The 17,933-nt window shown below is 39.6% G+C and overlaps 1 protein-coding gene across 2 annotated transcripts in view; it reads right to left on the bottom strand.

Moving 5' to 3' along the window:
• CASD1 (CAS1 domain containing 1) overlaps window positions 1-17,644 on the bottom strand; it is a 29,859-nt gene extending 12,215 nt beyond the window's left edge. The window contains exons 1-8 of one of the 2 annotated variants that reach the window (XM_069859653.1): window positions 17,384-17,644; window positions 11,871-11,967; window positions 11,034-11,154; window positions 9,462-9,506; window positions 7,332-7,394; window positions 5,458-5,502; window positions 2,815-2,938; window positions 297-511 (exon numbers count right to left, since the gene is read on the bottom strand). In XM_069859653.1, the coding sequence (XP_069715754.1) occupies window positions 297-511; window positions 2,815-2,938; window positions 5,458-5,502; window positions 7,332-7,394; window positions 9,462-9,506; window positions 11,034-11,154; window positions 11,871-11,967; window positions 17,384-17,516 (843 nt within the window). In that variant the 5' untranslated portion in view covers window positions 17,517-17,644. The remainder of the gene's footprint in view (window positions 1-296; window positions 512-2,814; window positions 2,939-5,457; window positions 5,503-7,331; window positions 7,395-9,461; window positions 9,507-11,033; window positions 11,155-11,870; window positions 11,968-17,383) is intronic. The other variant, XM_069859652.1, reaches the window with a different exon arrangement.
• Between the last annotated feature and the right edge of the window lie 289 nt (window positions 17,645-17,933).

The raw sequence follows: 17,933 nt of genomic DNA, 5'->3' as shown, positions 1-17,933 counted from the left end.
TAACTCATCCATGCAGATGAAGGCATCAAGTTTGCAATCTGGCTTTAAAAGACCTAGCAGATTAACAGCTACTTAAAAATAGCTACACACTAATGCGTCTATTATGTTTTTTAAACAATCTATATAACTAACTGCCTCCACACCTACTGAGATCTTCTGAACAAAATCTCCTGAAGAATGTGCAAGTCCCCACTACATTTCTATTTCATACTATGTATGCCATATCAGAATGTTCACTTAAAATCTTGTTTTACTATTATTACTTTTTAATGTTGGCCAGTGATAAAAACACTTACTGTATCTCTGCTTGATTCGGGGAGATGCAGGCCATCTGCAGACTTCATGATAGTTTCTTGTGCTATCAATTTTGATACACTGAACACTTTAACTTTAGCTTTGGAATTTCGGGAGCTGCTGTTCAGAATACGAACAGCTGCTTCATTATAAGCATCTATTTTCTCATTAGTGATCATTTTCCGACTTTCACTCAGCAGATCTTCATAAACAGGGTCTGAATTTGAAAGGACAAAGAATGGGCACATTAATCTTCTACGTGACAAATACTTAGCTCAAGTTGTACAACCTACTTTCATTTAGGCGGTCACAATTCTTTAATGGTACAGAAGAAACGTACAATGAGGAACGAGTAACAGTAGAATTGTGACAAGAATTGCTCATGAGGAAATGTTATTGCCATTCCCTAGTCACGCATACGTACTTACAGATTTGAAAGCTTAAGCCAGACATGAATGCCTGTTTAAGTCCCCCAAAATCATTAAGAGTATATAATGCTGGAATGCAGAGCTGCTTATACCTTCTCTCAGTAACAGAATTCCCCAAGACTCCAAAACCACAAGAACAGAACATAAGCAGCAGAATGGACACGTGGAAAAAATTAATCTCTCAAACCCTCTAGTTACTGCAGAAGAAACCAGCTTCTCTATAGTTTGTAAGCATATTCCAATTGTTCCATGAATTCCAGTTTAATTGATTGCAGAATGTCAGTTTTTTTGAAGAATGGCTGACCACTCAATTGCTTGCAGGCTTCAGAAATCATGCACAGTTCTACACAAATCTATATGGTGTTCTAGATCAAAAAGTCAGCTAGAGATCAATCAGTCGCTATGAAAAGCTACTGACATTCATAATTCTGGTGGAACAGTCTACAAGCTGTAAGCTGATTTACTTTAGCTGCCTCAATGCCCACCTTTAGGCAATCAATGTCTAGACAACTGTGTACAGGTTGCTCTGCTTTAACTTATTCCACTGAAGAGCTCAGAGATTACTTAAATGGACTGGATCTCTACCAACAGAACACTGGGACATGTCTGACATTTAACTGCTTCTGTAATAGATAAACACAGCTTTGAAAGGAATGCGAGAAGATGGATCTTTTGATACAGATTAACCTCTAGAACCATCTTTGATAGGAACTTGGATATGACTGTAAGGGTACAGTCGGGTATATTCTCATCGGGGCTCAAAATCTGCCTATGTTTCTAACTGATGTGATGATAATCTAAAATGCTGTATTCTATGGCAGATGAACTAGCACATTCCACCTACATGCTAATTGTTCAGTGTCAGAGACATACCTAAGTTTTATTGAAGAAAAGCAAAAGAATGTAAGCTTGATGCCATAATTAAAATATCAGAGACTCATTTTGAACCATGACTTCTGGCTCCTAATCTTAAGTGATCAGTGCTCAGGGGACAGAAGCAAGTTTCATTCTCGAAGACTTAAAATCAGAGTATTATCTATTCATTCTATACATTCAGACACAGAAGATGCACTTGTTGAACCCCTCCTATTATTTATTCAATCTGAAAATCTAACTGAACACAAGCACAGAAACAATGCTGTCTTATGCACTTTTGTTCCTGACTCCCAGGAGGCACATACAGAGCACAGCAGGGGGAGTATACACATGTTATATTGAGTCTGGGAGCAGGCTAACAAGGAAAGCCAACCATGTCTCAGGCTGCATCAGAAGAAGTGTAACCAGCAGGTCAAGGGAGGCCAGTCTGCCCTTCTACTCCACTCTCGTGACACCACACCTGGAGTGCTGTATTCAGTTCAGGAGTCCTCAATACAGGAAAGATATAGATATGTTGGAACAAGTCCAGAGGAGGGCCACGAAAATGAACAGAGGGCTAGCGCACCTCCCATATGAGGACAGGCTGAGACAGTAGAGACTCTTCAGCCTGGAGAAGAGAAGGCTCTGAGGAGACTTTACAGCAGCCTTCCAGTACTTAAAGGGGGCCCTCCAGAAAAGATGGGGAGGGGCTCTTCATTAGGGAGTACAGTGATAGGACGATGGGGAATGGTTTTAAGCTGAAAGAGGAGAGATTTAAACTAGATGTTAGGAAGAGATATTTTACTGCAAAGGTGGTGAGGCACAGGAACAGGTTGCCCAGAGAAGTCGTGGCTGCCCTATCCCTGGAGGTCTTCAAGGCCAGGCTGGGTAAGGCTTTGAACAACCTGATTCAGTGGAAGGAGTCCCTACCCATGGCAGGGGTGCTGGAACTGAATGACCTTTAAGGTCTCTTCCAAACTAAAGCATCCCATGATTCTATGAATTAAGAGTTCAGAAGGCAAAATATTTTCCTTGAGAGAGCTTCAAAATCTCCATCACTAGCAACAGCTAGTTAGGTACTAGCTAGTTAAGGCTGCAAGAGAGGTCAGACTGGAATTAAACCAACACCCCTTTTACTCTGCAAGTTACCAGTATGTCCTCAGTTTTCCATAACCTACAAGATAATGATTCAACAGACAGCGACAGCACAAATTGTTACCTACTGTTCTTACTTTACCTTGTAAAACCCAGTAAACATCACTACTTTTTGCTAATTTTTCCAAAAGAGGTGCAATTGAAGTGATATTGATTTTATATTGTGTGAGGGCTTCGTTGCTGCCATTGTGAATCTTGATAGACCACTGGAGAAACAAAGAAAGAGATTCAGAACCTGTATGCCTAAGGACCCTTAATTAACTGATTCCATTGCTCCATTAGTAGTACAATTTTTCACTATTTCTATAAAGTGAGATTATTTCTTTAGTCTTCATTTCTAAAGTGCTAAAAAAGATCTTTTGCACCAAGCAGCTGCCTAAACAGGTAATTACATTCAAACAGACCATTTAAATGCAGAGTATGTAATAGTCAACTTAATGTCTATTTGATTTTTCATAAATTAAGCAATGCAAGGTGTTTTAATTAAAGTTCCTTGACTTTGAACAATGATGAAGTAGCAAAACCAGTCACATTACATAAAAACCATGGTCAATTCAGTTGATTTTACTCTAGGAAAACTGACCACAGCAAGAGATACATGCAAGCAAAACTTGACAGTGGTATCGAGTTACAGTATTTCCACCCATTTTTCAGATATCCAAAAAGGGGAAAAAAAAAAAAAAAAAAAGAGCCATTTTAATTTCTGATTTAATCATCCATATGCAATGATTGGGAGGATGCCAGAGCCACACAAGAATTTCTCCCAACTTCTAAGAGGAATCTCCTAAATTGTAGGAAAAATTGTATTGAGCAATTTTTAAGTATTACTAAATCTACACTGAATTAGTCAAAACCTGTAAAAAAAAAAAATAGCCTGGATGTAGTGAACACCCTAGTTATTTCTAAATACCTAGATAAAAATTTTGATGTAAGCCAAGCACAGTGATTGAACTCTTTCCTGAGAATATTATTGAATATAAACAAATACTTAATGAAACCAGATAACATTCAGCTGCTCTGAGAACTCACACTCTGGAAAAAAAGCAGTTTCTCCCTGTCGCTAAATCTTTACTTGTCAAATACCTATAGTATTTAAAAGGATGTTTTAAGAAGCATATCCTATTCACAGGAACTCAAGAACTAAGAAGCAGAGCACTGCAGTGACATTCTCAGACATTTCCCAGAATAAGCAAACAACTGAGTTTTGTACTAGCTGGTGCTTTTCCAGCTTGTAAGACTTTACTTCTACTTAAAAATTGTAATGCAGTTGACATCTTCAAGGCAGACCATGTCCAGAAAAAAATGAGAGTTAAGTTAAACATACAGGTAAGTTTCAAAATGCTGACAAGTCCAAGGGCACACAGCAGTTTAACCTGGTAGCAGGTTACCATACTAATGCTAGTCATGGTAATGTTACTGATGCATCAGATTTCTGAATTTCATTTTTTTTCTGCAAGTACCCTAAAACATGAGATGTTTATCTCTGGACAACTCTAGATATCACTATTAATGTTTTGTGTAAATATACTGGTGTTATGAAGAGCTAAGCATCAAATAAATATTGTTGGTTTGTATCTCTTTCCATCCACAGAGGACAACAAACTATGGCTAATGTATATATATGAGTAAAAGAAATTATTTAGCTGACAGTCCTGTAGTTTTGCAAGCTGACCTTCTGCATGCCAGAACACTATCGCTATATAATGGCATTTTCTGTGTGAGATACAATCAGTTGTGCTAGTAAGACATGTCAGATTCTCAGATCAAGCAGAGATATTCTAGGCTTAGTAAGATTCCTAAAGCTCAAATATTTACATGCAGAGGAGAATTTGGGGGGTTCAGTTGGAAACAGAGGATATCAGATCCCTCATGAAATCTGTGGAGGTCTGCATACATCTATGACCTTCCCTTAAAACTCAGGGAATTCATGCTAGATTGGTATAACCAGGGGCTTTCAGATTGGCAGAATGCCTGAACTGTCTCTAAATCAAACTGCTTTCAAAGGGATTTTGTTTAAAATGGAACATATTCTCCAACGCTAAATTTGAGCTGGTATGGATTTATAATGGCTAATTACTTTCAAATTCCAGTCTCCAAGAATTGGTTGACTCTTGTCAAGAGTGACACAAGTATAACATCCTGCCTTGTGGCAAACTGATGGGTCAGGAGACCTCTTCAGGTTCTTGTCAGCCCTGTTTTCTGAGATGCTGCAGCACTCAGCAGTGGTGCAAACTTCCACTGGAACAAGATTCAGGAAGTGTCGTTGAATTATTTTTGTAAAATTCAGGGGTTTGCCCATGTAAGCCTAAAAGAAATACATGCACTAAAAAAAGACCATTGGGCCATGCTTAAAAGCAGTATTTTATGACTGAGAAAAGTTTATTAAAAATGCATTTCTGTTAGTATGCAAGAACTTTCATTTAACTTTTTAAATTAATAATCTGCTTTTAACAAATAAACTAATTTATTTATTAGCTAGGTTAAGGCTAATCAATGCTTATCAATCAGTACTGCCTCCAAACATCAAGTATTGTACATTGCACAGCTACAATAAAATATATCTGATGTTTTAGAACTACTTGTTAGAACAGAAAATTCACTGAGAGTATATTTTTTATTCTAAATTGGATTTAATAACTTCATCATGTAACCAACTTGAAGGCATAAAAGTTACGCTACTAGAACTTCCTTCTTTACTAAAATGTCCCATAGATGTACAACTTACCGTGGCAGCTCCTGCTACAATTATATGAGGCTTGGCCACAGAACCCTAAGACATAAAGTAAAAAGAAATTAGTTTTAGAATATTCACAAATTATACTTATTAATTATGTTGACTTATATATGTATACTTATCAATATGTTGAGCAGGTTAATTAAGAATCATATCGTAATTGACTGTGACTCAATCTGTTCCTAAGTTAATAGTTATGAAAGAATAGATTACAGATATATTACAGCGAACATCAATTTGTGATATATCAGAATTTTCACATAACAGAATCTGTAGAAGTGCAAAGCATCAAGAAGCACATACAATCACTATCAATTTAGCAGCATAAGTTATCTGTCAAAGCTATCTTAAACCCATTTAAAAAATTGTTAAAAGGACAAGAGACAGTTGTTGCCCTTCTTGCCTTGGTCTGAAAGTTATGTCTAGGAAAAGGAACAGAACGTACTCAAACAGAAGAATACAAGGAAACAAACAGTGCTGATTTCCTTAGTGTGAGTTTTGCCTTAGCACAACAAGGGTTTAGCAGCTCTTAATTTCTTGCAGTATTCACAGAAAAACTAATGGTATCTTCAGCTATCTTGGTGGAAGGTGTGCAAAAATGACACACAGGGTAGTGAAATAGTCACAATGAGGGTGGGAAATGCTAAATAACTCCAGGCTTTTAGATGTCAACAGAGGAAGAAAAAATTTAGTTGCCAAACTGTAACCATATTACTCATTATCTGAATTTTATATGTAATTTTATCCTGAATAACATAACAACCTATATTATACCTGAAACATGTAAAATAATTAGCATGTAATTTAGGGAAATATTGAAAAAAAATCAGGGCATTCTTGATTTTCCAAACTATCTTTGTCCCTCAGTAATGGAACACTAAAATTAACAAAGAATCACAGAATATCTGAAGTTGGAAGAGATTCATAAGGATCAAAAATGTAATATAAAAGTGGAGCCATTGTAGACAGAGAGTAAGACAAGTGTCAAATCAGAGTAAAATCCTATCAGCTCTTAATAGAATGAACCAACCTGCTCCTAGGAAGAAGGGTTTTCCTGGTTTGGATAGGTTTTTTTTAGGCCCCAGTGAACCCATCCTTGTGAAACCAGGAGAAGCAGAGGCAAACACACCAGCGAACATCCCTCTGTTCTGCTCGTTTGAGACCCCACCTGGAATATTGTGCCCAGTTCTGAAATCCTCAACATAAGAAGGATATGGAGCTGTTGAATGGGTACAGAAGAGGCTACAAGGATGATCCGAGGGCTGGAATGCCTCCCATGTGAGGACAGGCTGAGAGAGTTGGGCTTGTTCAGCCTGGAGAAGAGAAGGCTCCAAGGAGGCCTTATAGCAACCTTTCAGTACCTGAAGGGGGCTACAAGAAAGCTGGGGAGAGACTTTTTACAAAGGCTTGCAGTGATAGGATCAGGGGAAATGGCTATAGATTGGAGAGGCAGATGTAGACTAGACATTAGGAGGAAGTTCTTTACTATGAGGGTGGTGAGGCACCGGCACAAGTTGCCCAGGAAGCTGTGGATGTCCCAGCCCTGGAGATGTTCAAGGCCAGGTTGGATGGGGCCTTGGGGGCTGCCTGACCTGGTGGGATGTGTCCCTGCCAATGGCAGGGGGGTTGGAACTAGAGAATCTTTAAGGCCCCTTCCAACTCAAACCATTCTATGATTCACTATTACAGTGTCAAATTTCAGCTCTCTCAGAAACAATTGACTGAATATATGTGATATGCTGAAGCTGCTAGCGTATCTGCTAGGACTCCTAGTAATTATAGTTGTGTGTATTAAAAAAAGGAAAGGTAGTAGTCCTCACTCAGTTGCTCTGTTTTCCTAAAATAAACAGGTTTTTAAGACAAACCTCAGTCCAAGATTTGATACGTTGCCTCATAGAGCCATTAACTTCTGGATACCACAAGAAATCCTGTAAAATGAATGCAGATTTACTCTGTAAGCTTAAAACCAAGCAGTAGCCACAAACAAAAAAATTACAAAAAAATCCTAACTGCCATCAACTCAACTTGTGAAGGAAACACACTTGGCCTGAAGTGAGATCTCCTTTATAGTTAGCATGAAAAGCCTGACATCTCAGTCTAGCATGGAAAAGAGAAAGAAAAAAAAACCAACAAACCCCGAAAATCTCCACTGCCCCAAGAAAAAGAGGAAATTTTAATTTTCAGTTCAGTAGCTGGGATTTCACAAAGTTAATTTTCAGCCGTTACCAGATGGATGTCCTTCAGCTTCCAACGCAATGAGGGCTAAAATCAAGCTCACACCTACCACTGATTTATTACAACTTCCTTTTTGCTCAACTTCACGAAGTTTTAACAATAGGGCTTTTTTTATTCCAGAACTTTACATAATGTCATCGACAGTCTGAAATCACAATTTTCAAACAAAACTAAATACCAACATTTTACATTATCACATCATTAGCTGTTTAAAACCAGTAGTGCTATGGACCTGAAATGCATTACCTACTGACATTTCTCTAGATGTCAGTAGTGCCCAATTTCCATTTAGGACAGCAGTCCAGACTTTGGCCAGTGCTATAATGTCTCCCAGGTAAAGCTGAGACCATCTAGTAACTCCTCAAGGGCAGAACTATCAAAGGACCAAAAATACACATTAAAGTGAAATGGCAGGGACTACATACGCAGAAATTATTGTGAGGAAACTTTATCACGCAGAATGCAGAAACACTAACAGCAAAGAGGAAATCTCTATCTTCCACCTGCACAGAACTAACGATTTTGGTAGTTCATTATTCACTATTTGGCAGGAACGTGTGAGCAATCAAGCAGCCATCTGCAGTGGCTGAATGGCGTAAGGGTGGGAATGATGAATAGAAAGGGCAAAATTAAACTCTCCACATGTTTTCAGTGATTTTCTCTTTTGTCGGTCAAGCACTTTCCACATTTAGATTACTGGGTCACAGCGATTCAGAATGTGAAAATTACTATCACTGCAATAATGTTAACAGAAATACGGCATCTAAACAAGGAAGCAGCAGACCAGGAATATATTCTTAACCACCCAGGCATCTCCCAAAGGCCCAAACCTGCCATATCAAATCTTAGTGGTCAGACACCTACCAAGGCTTAAGTAATTTTGAAGACGTAGTTCTGTGTCAGGCTACACCAACATAAATCACATTGCTTTGTCCCCTTTGTCCTTGTGTTCTGCACCCTTTTTTTCCAGAATTCACATATCGTATGAAGAGCCACATTAGACCTAACTGAAAACAAAGCCTACATGGGAAGTTTTTGGCCGAACTGACTCCTAAACCAGCCCAGTCAATGAGTTACAGCACGAACACAGAAACACATTGTAAAGGGCAACAAAGTGGGATAGTATAGGTTTAAACTGCCATGCACTCACACTTTAAAATTTTATGTTGTATCCTAAATCTTAACCATGTGCACCAACAAGTACTGACTAATTTGCTGACAGCTCAGCAAATACACTGCTGCTTTGGTTTTCATGAATAGAGAATAAGTTGTCTCCAGGGAACAAACAAATATATGACTAGCAGAATCCCAGCATTGCTGACAGCTGTCATAGGAAGCAAAGAAAGCTATTGAGGACACCATTCCAATTGCCAGGGCAGAGTAGAACAGAGTCCTTCATAAAAAACACCCCAAAGAACTTTGTTAACTTTGTGGTTTTTTTGAAAAATATCCACATTATAATCAACATCGTGGTTATTTCTCCATGCAAAAACAGTGGAAGGAATACTTACTGGGATAGCATGGAGTGCTCAATGGCAATTATGACAATTACCACCCCAAGCAAGTTAGCCTCAGATACATACTTTTACAGCAGTGGAACAGTAAACTTCCTGACAAAAGCTATTTTTGGGAAGCAAAATTAAAAGTTCTGACAAAAAGAAAAAAATTATCTGCAGCTCTGACTGTAATTTGGATTACATTGTATGAAATAATAATATGCATTATTATGACTTGCAACTTAATGCCAGATAAAAACTTACCACTTTAATTGAAGCAGATTTATCTTCAAATGGGATATTTCCATGCTGTCAAAAAAAAACCCCAACAAAATAATAAAAGCAAAGTAAGACAGGAGGAAAAAAAATAAAATTGCATTCACATGTTAATTTGCTCTCACCCAAAGGTTCATCTTCAGTAGAAACGATTTTTCTTGCAAAAACTTGTCAGTATGCTTATGCAAAATGTTAAGGTTACTGTCTTGATAAAACAAGCTACTTGCACAAAGGTTTATTGCTCCTAGAAGAAATCTATCCATCAAAGTTTGAAGTGCTTTCTGTTCACTCTATTACAGAAGTATAACATTTTTCCTAAATTTAGCCTCCCAGTATGAGAAAGACTTGAAACTTTTTTTTTTCTTTCCTTACACTTCCTTTCACCTAGCCATCCTTTACACCTGCACATCTTCTTCACACAAAACAACCAAAACACTTAAAGAAGACAAGAAAATAATCTCAGGCAGAAATAATGGAATGCATTATTAAACTTGCTAAGTGAAACCATAAGAAATCCAAAAAGGACAGAGTCAGACACTGCATGCACAATCCTCCTTTAAAACATTACTAAATACAGTATTGGTTTCAATCCTGATCCAAAAGAACAATTGCATTCTGCTTCCACAAACTGAAATACAAATACGTGACAAAGCATACCTCTCAACTTAAAAATCAGTAATAGCACTCTATCATCTCACCCTCACTTTTGAGCAGCAACTGTGAACTGACCAACAGACTAGGAGAATCAGAGTTACTGTATCAGTCAAACACCTTGTTTTGACAAGCAAATGTGACTGCAGGCTGCCTGCTGTAAAAGCTGCCAGCTTGCACTTCCAGTCAATAGAAGTACTAAGCAGTGGACAAATCTGATCTACAGTTAAAAGTGAAATATCTTTTCCCTCACGTATGTACATAGATCCATAAAGGGATACACCTAAGAAGCAATTTAACAAAATAAATTAATATTTTGCACAACAAACGACACAGCCAAATCCTTTCTTACTGCTTCCACCCAGCAAGCTGTAGCTTACATTCCTCACTTTATAAAATTCAAACAGCTCTTCAACAGCAATCAACAGGAAGGTAAGACCAGAAGCTATTTTTAGTTTCAGCCTCAAATTAGACCTGGAAATCTGTCATTGCCCTAAGGATTTTTATGAATAGATTAGATGAGCAATTTAACTGACATTTAAAATGACAAAATGTAAACCATGAATTACTGCTATTTAAAAACACACAAAGGAGCAATAATTTTCTCATCAAGAAGCCAAATACGAAGCATAAGTTACTGTGGGACAAGTCAGTTTCATTAATTTATTCCCAGACTGCCACATGCTTTCTCTTGAGCTTTATAGTTCACTTTTCAGATTCACAAGCATCTCATTAGCATGCAGACAATTATCTTGGCCTAACTGTGTTCTCCAAAAGACCTCTCTGTGGTTCTTCCTCCTGATGGCTAGGCCAGCAAATGGTATCAGTTCTTGCTTTTCTGAAGTTTAGGGAAGAGTTACAAGGTAAGTTAGGAAGAAAGAAACAAAAACATCATCAAAATAATCTCACCTTATTTCCTTCCTCTTTGACTTGAGGATTTATGAGTTTTATAAATGAATAGAACAGCTGTCGAATCCTAGAATCTCCTATGAACACAATATGTTTGTCCACGAGGCAATTCTTTGCTTCACTGTAAAGCAAAAGAGCAACGTTCACGTTACAGGAAACTTCTATTTTAGGAAAAACTTTTTAGAAAATCTGCAGAGCAATACAGACAATTCTAAGCATTATATCCAGCTCAAAGTAAAGGTAAATATTTTCTAAACGTGCTGTATAAATAAAAAAAGTGCAGTTCAATTTGCATAGAAATGAAAATGAAGTCTCCTGCTAATGTGATTAGGCAAACAACCAAGCAGGCTTTCCCAGTTTGTGGTGCTATAAACACAATCGTTTCAAAACGGTAATATACAGTGCAATTCTAAAAAATAAACTTCTCTCATTAATAGGAGAAGAAAAAAAAGATTGGTAATTTTACTTAGGATTTTTTTTTTACTATCTCTTCTACACATAAGGGCAGCATATTCCCCTTCAGTAATCTGAAAGTGATATACGAATCTATGCAGTCTCTTGCACTACCCTGTAGCTCTCCATAACACCTATCAGTACTACTAAGACCACCACTTATTTGTGTTTATATATATACACACACAACTCTGGTAAACACTGTAGACACACAGATAATATACAAAGTAAAGACTTCCTTCTGAGAAATGCTGCGTAGTTTTGAAAGTCCAGACAAACAGATATAAAGTGAAAAACACAGCACGCTGCAATTACTACAGCTGCAGTCAAACAACAATTACTCTTCCTCGCAGGCAGATAAACAGAAGTCATGAGTTTCCTTACCTATTTTTATACTTGTGCATCATACAACTGTGGGGCTGCCATACTTTTTCTCCAAGAAACCTTCCACTGGACAGAAGATACTCACACGTATCGCCACCTTTAAAATATTATATAAAGATTGGTATTCAGACACTAAAGTTTAAAAGCTAGCTCTATTGCTATTAAAAAAATAATCTGATGATATTTGAAATGCAGAAACTGGAACAATCAAGAGCAGTAAACAGATCTAACTTATTGCAAAACCATCTTGCATGTTTCTGCAAATTGCCTTCTCACTTGCTATACCATACTTCTCTGTAAATCACTCCTTTACCAAAAAACATTAGTGATCCCATTTCTGCTGTCAGAAAGATGTTGTGACCTGGACTGGCATTCCCACCAAAAGATGCCAATCCATTGTGCTATCTAATATCCAGAATACATTAATATGAAATTAAAGAATTACACAACAGTTCAAAATAACAATGTTCTACACAGAATCACCATACACAACACCTTGTACAGAACATGAATCCCAACATGAGATTTGCAAAAAGGGCTGTTACATCCCCTTGCTTAAGGCCAAGGTGCCACCTTAGAACAGGTGAATTTACATCCTGGGTTTATATGCAAAACAAAAAACATTTACACAACGATTTGCTGATCATGGTGAATCACAGGTACCTTTTCCAGTCAACGTGTTTTATGCTAATTAAGATTAATCACTTTATAGGTAGTGATGTGGCAGGTCACTAAGTTCAGATAGATAAAACACCTCAGTTACAAAATCAGTGAGTTACCTTGTCAGATTCTGCTGCTTTACAACTGAACACAACTGAACACCATTCACTGCAAGAGAAGTTGCCCTCCAAGATTTTTGTCATACTTGCAGTTTCAGTGGATAGACAAACAAGGAAACAGTGGTGAATGAAGCAGCAGGTACCTGTGCTGGCTTGTGCAGAAATGTGCCACAGCCCATGCTTAACACTCTCTGTGAAACATTGATTTCATTAAAATCAATACAGAACTGCCTTTTTACTGCACTAAAACTTGCATTAATTCTAAGGAATAGCGCATTTTCTATCTACTTCTTTTCAGAGCTGCTGGGAGCCACACGTTATACTGAGACAGACGTTCTGCTTCAATAATTACAATAAAATCTGAAGCTTTATCTAGAACTACAAATGAGATGAGGTGAACAGAAGGATATGCAAGTAGTGCAAGGTCTGAAGGAAAGTGTATTTAGAAGACACTACTGATGTCTACTGACACCCAATCTCAGTCCTCAAAGAACAGTACTAGAGCAAAGCTTTCAGGACAAAGAGACAGAGCCATGGTATCGCTTCCCTTGTGCTTATCCAAAGGCTTCCACAAGACTACAGTCAAATAAAGAATTTTTTTTCTTAAAAAAAAGGTATAGCAGATAAAGAAGGAGATCCTGTGTAACATTCTGAAAAGAAAAGCAGCTCCTAAGTTATGGTCCTAAGATCACAGTGAAAGCTAACTAATTCTCATACACATTGAGTCAACTCATTTTTGTTGTAGGGTTTTTTTTTGAGTTGGACCCAGTCTAATTGGGAAAATTACTTGTTCCCATAATTTCCCAATAGTGGGAACAATGACAAGAGTATCTATAGTGCAACAATTTTTCTGTAAACATTTTAGAACAACAGGTAAAAAACTTCAGAAAGCACTAATAATTACTTGGATAATGGAAACATATCTGTGTTTCCACAAACACAGAACCAATATAATCTTTATAACCCTGCACAACCACAGCACTACTGATGTCTGCTGTCTTCTTTTAAACATAACAGCAGAAGTTTTGAGGGGAAGAGGAGGCAGAATAATAAAACAAGACTGAAACAGCAGCCAAGAAAGTAAACTGGAGGTTGCCGACAAGACAGCGCCTCCAGAAATGCCCTAGTCTTATTTAGGAGATTAAATACACAGCAGCCAAGGACACACTCTCATTTTAACATACCACATCTTTTTAGCTATTAATGAGATCTTAAAAGAAAAGAAAACAAAACAAAACAAAAACCAACCCAATACTTGAGAAAAATAAATCTAAGTGCCATATAAAATACAGATCATTCTTTTTAAGCTCTTCCTTTGTGGTTTGTGTAAATTACCCTATATTACCTATAATACGCACTTGCATGACTGAGGCCAAAATTAGCTGAAAACTTTACATGTAAAGACAATCAGACAAAACAAAGCAGTTCTAACTAGAGTCTCAATCATCCAAGAGCTCCAAAGGAAGACAAGACAAACACAATCACTTTATAAAACATATGCCTATTCCCTTATTCATGCCTTGTGAACTTTCAATACTGCAATGGGAGAAGAAATACCAATGGCAATCTCCACAACATGGGTTTCTAAATTGAGCAAGATCAACTAGGCTGACTACCAAAAAGTTAAAAGCAAAAGCATCCAACCATCACTCATTTGAAACCTTAAAAGAACAGAAACATTGCAAACAAAGAATATCTATTTATTAATAATTTCACTCCTACTTCGGGACAGCAAGGAAAAGGAATGAAAGAAGCAGCCTTACGTGCTTTAGAAGTTTTAAAAATAACTAGTATCTCTCAGGGAGTCTCTGCATATCTATGCCTGTCCCACAGAAAGAAGGATTCACTGATAAACCTTCATATGTATCATTCTCTGTCTGGCTATACACATTTGTGGCTTTTTCCTTCTGGCTGAGTTATCCAAGAGAAAAATGACACGATCCTCAGGATATGTACACACTGGGATCTTGCTTGTATCATCAGGCTGGCCTAAATCCATGAACAACATGTCAAGTTTCAATCCCATTTTCTCCATTATTCAGGCAGTTACTGTTTCAACTAATCAAACTTTAGGTTATTAGTTTCTTCAGACAGTAAAGAGACAGTTGTAGGGGGTACGGGGACACCCACACCTCCTACAAAACAGATTTCACCTTTTTGTTCATATGCAGCTGCCTCTCATTACCTGCATATTCTTGGACATCTATGAAACAAGAGACAGAACTCGTGGGTGGTTAATCCATTGTTAAGTTTCTTGTTTTCCCCACTGAGGTAGAACATACGTTCACATGAAAGCGCTAGTCTTGCCTGCTCTCCTCTTCTTGACAGCAGCTAACGACACATGCCCAAAGATAAAAGTATAAAAGCACGACAAACTCAGAGCAATGCCTGGCACGGCCCAGCTTTCATAGCCCACAGACTTCAAGCCAGAGGGTCTAAAGCGTGTAGCATGTTTGCAGCCCCACCTCACTCACCATCTCTAAATCAGGATAACCCTTTTGGGGGTATTTTTGGTACAAAATCTTGGCATCGTATTTCAAAATTTCTTGTGTGGAAAAAAAAACACCCTGCTTTATTCTGATAATTTTAAATGCACTACCTACTTATTTCATTTTTCAGTTGATACTTTCTGTGTTACGACACAATCACAATGAATTCACCTTCCCTCAATAATTCATAATATTTGAGACCATTACCACATCACTAATTTTCTGTCTAGGCTACAGAGTTTTAATCTATTTCACTACTTCTTCTCCAGAAGCTGTTTAATTCTTCTATTTTTACTGCTCTTTTGTACACATTTTCCAAGTTCTTTTCTACCACTGCTTAAGGGGGCGTGACCAGCACCACTGTTGGTAAGATACCAGTTAGTTTTAGTAGTGCAATATCACGGAGAAATCTGCTGTTTTGTTTTTCATTAATTGCCAAGGATACCCAACCATTTTCTGAAATTCCAATGTTTGAGATCAGTGAAGGGTTGCAGAACGCTCTTTCAAGCACCTCTGTTTTTATCCATCCTGAAAACTTTTTTATTTGGTATAATCACTCCACCCCTATCTTCTAAACTATTTGTCTTTGAATGTCATTTGTTCAAAGGAGCCCAAACTGGTCACTCTGCATTCACTCTCACTCCATGCCCTATCTTTTAAACAGTTACTGGAAAGCCTCTCTCTTGTCCTGTAATAAAGAAACTGAAAGCCTTAGGAGAACGAACTTGTTGAAAATCCATACAGACCATATCAACTTACAGAAACGCCTGCAGATTCCTACTGTTTTGCAATTTGTGACTTAATCTCCTCATTAACTCTCTCAGCATGTTTTGTATTTATGCACAATCCTAGTAATCTGCTTGATATGGCAGTCCATCTTTCCTTAGGCCAGTCTCACCATCCTTCTTTCCACTCTCATTCCACTTAGTTTTGCAACTGATTTGGGCCTTAAAGAACACAGCACAACAGGCAAGTCTACTTATGTCACACTTGAAGTCCTCTAGATTTCAGTAAAGGCTTCCATGTCTTGCAGCTTGGTACTACTCCATTTATCGGACTTGCTGACGTGCCAGCTGGAAGGTGAAAACTGGGGAACTGCATCCATACTAAAGACTCCTCTTTCCCATTTCCACAAGAAACTGCCTCAGCCCTGTCTTATGCAGACAGTAGCAGCAAGTGTTAGAATATGATGGCACCAGTTGTCCTACAATAAACAGAACTATCATAATTTTTCTTCAACTTTTTGACTTACCCACAAAAACATACTACGTTCCTTAACATGAATCTCAAAACACTAAAATATTCCCTTTAACAGCTGAATTAGTATTTACGGATCATGCCAAGATGCACAGCTGCAGGGCCAAAACAACCTGGAAGAAGATGAATAAGGAAAGCTCCCTTAACCGCTGTGCAGCCCCAACACATTCACCAGCTATGCCAGTCTCTAAACTTTGGTTATCAGCCTGTCCACCACCTCCCACTATCTCCAGAGCCGTTTCCAGCCTGACCACCAACCTCCCACTGTCTCCAGAGATTGGTTTCCAGCCTGTACACTGCCTCCCAGCGTCTCCAGAACTCGGTTACCAACATGTCCTCCACCTCCAACTGTCTCCAGAGCTGTTTCCAGCCTGTCCACCATTTCCCAGTGTACCCAGAGCTCGATTATCAACCTGTCCACCACCTCCAACTGTCTCCAGACCTCAGTTCCCAGCCTGTCCACCACCTCCCAGTGTCTCCAGAGCTCGGTTTCCAGCCCATCCACCACCTGCCAGTGCTTCCTGAGCTCGGTTATCAACCTGTCCACCACCTCCCAGCACCTCCAGACCTCGGTTATCAGCCTGTCCACCACCACTAACAGCGCAAGAAACCCAACAACTCTTTTATTTCATAGAATCACAGAATCATGGAAAGGCTTAGGTTGGAAGGGACCTTAAAGACCATCCAGTTCCAAGCCCCTTGCCATGGGCAGCCATGGGCTGATCAAAGCCCAATCCAACCTGGCCTCGAATACCTCCAGGGATGGGGCAGCCACAGCTTCCCTGGACAACCTGATAGCGTTTTCCAAAGAGAGCGGGTTGTGTCACGTCCGAGGCGTAGGCTCAGACAGGAAAAGAGCGCGCGCTAAGCCTCATAATTAAGATTCTAATCTCTAACCGCCAGGGAAACGCTCTCCCCTGCAGCCCCGGCGGGGCTGAACCCCGCCGCGGCCGCTCCGGCCGCCGCCCCCGCCCCCACTGCCCCTCACCTCGGTATCGGCGCTGCGCGGCGTGACAGGAGGCGAGGAGGAGGACGGCGGCGAGCGCCAGCGCCTTGGCGCTGCTCACGCTGAAGTAGTGGTTGATCTCGCGGCCGGCCGGGGTACGGGGCCGCGCCGCCATCTTGGCTCCTCCATGACAACCGGCGCCGTGCGATGTGGCGGCCGGGCGCGGCGGGGCAGCACTGGCTCCGCGACGCCCTTTGCGGCGGGTTCAAGACCCCGAACAGCCGCCCTCCCCGCCCCGCTTTCTGATTACTAGTCCCCGCGGACACACGGGAACACGACACCGCGAAGCCGGGGCGGAGCTGCCACCGCCACCTCCTGCTCGCTCTCTCTCCTTCCTCCCCTCACTCGCCGCTAGGGGGCGCGCGCGCGCCCAGCTGGGGGTGTGAGGGGGGCGGTGTCAGAAATGAAACAGCAGAAATTACAAAGGTGTCAAAAGAATCCTGCTCCCCTTTAGAGCTGCCTCATTAAATTACAAAATCCAGAAGCGGTACCGCTGCCTGGGGCAGTCCTCGTTTGCCCTGAAGTGTCAATG

The sequence above is a fragment of the Phaenicophaeus curvirostris genome, chromosome 6 (genome assembly GCF_032191515.1).
Source record: "Phaenicophaeus curvirostris isolate KB17595 chromosome 6, BPBGC_Pcur_1.0, whole genome shotgun sequence".
NCBI classification, from domain to species: domain Eukaryota; kingdom Metazoa; phylum Chordata; class Aves; order Cuculiformes; family Cuculidae; genus Phaenicophaeus; species Phaenicophaeus curvirostris.
The sequence above is the reverse complement of the archived record's forward strand: the minus strand, read 5'-3'. Positions and strand labels throughout refer to the sequence as shown.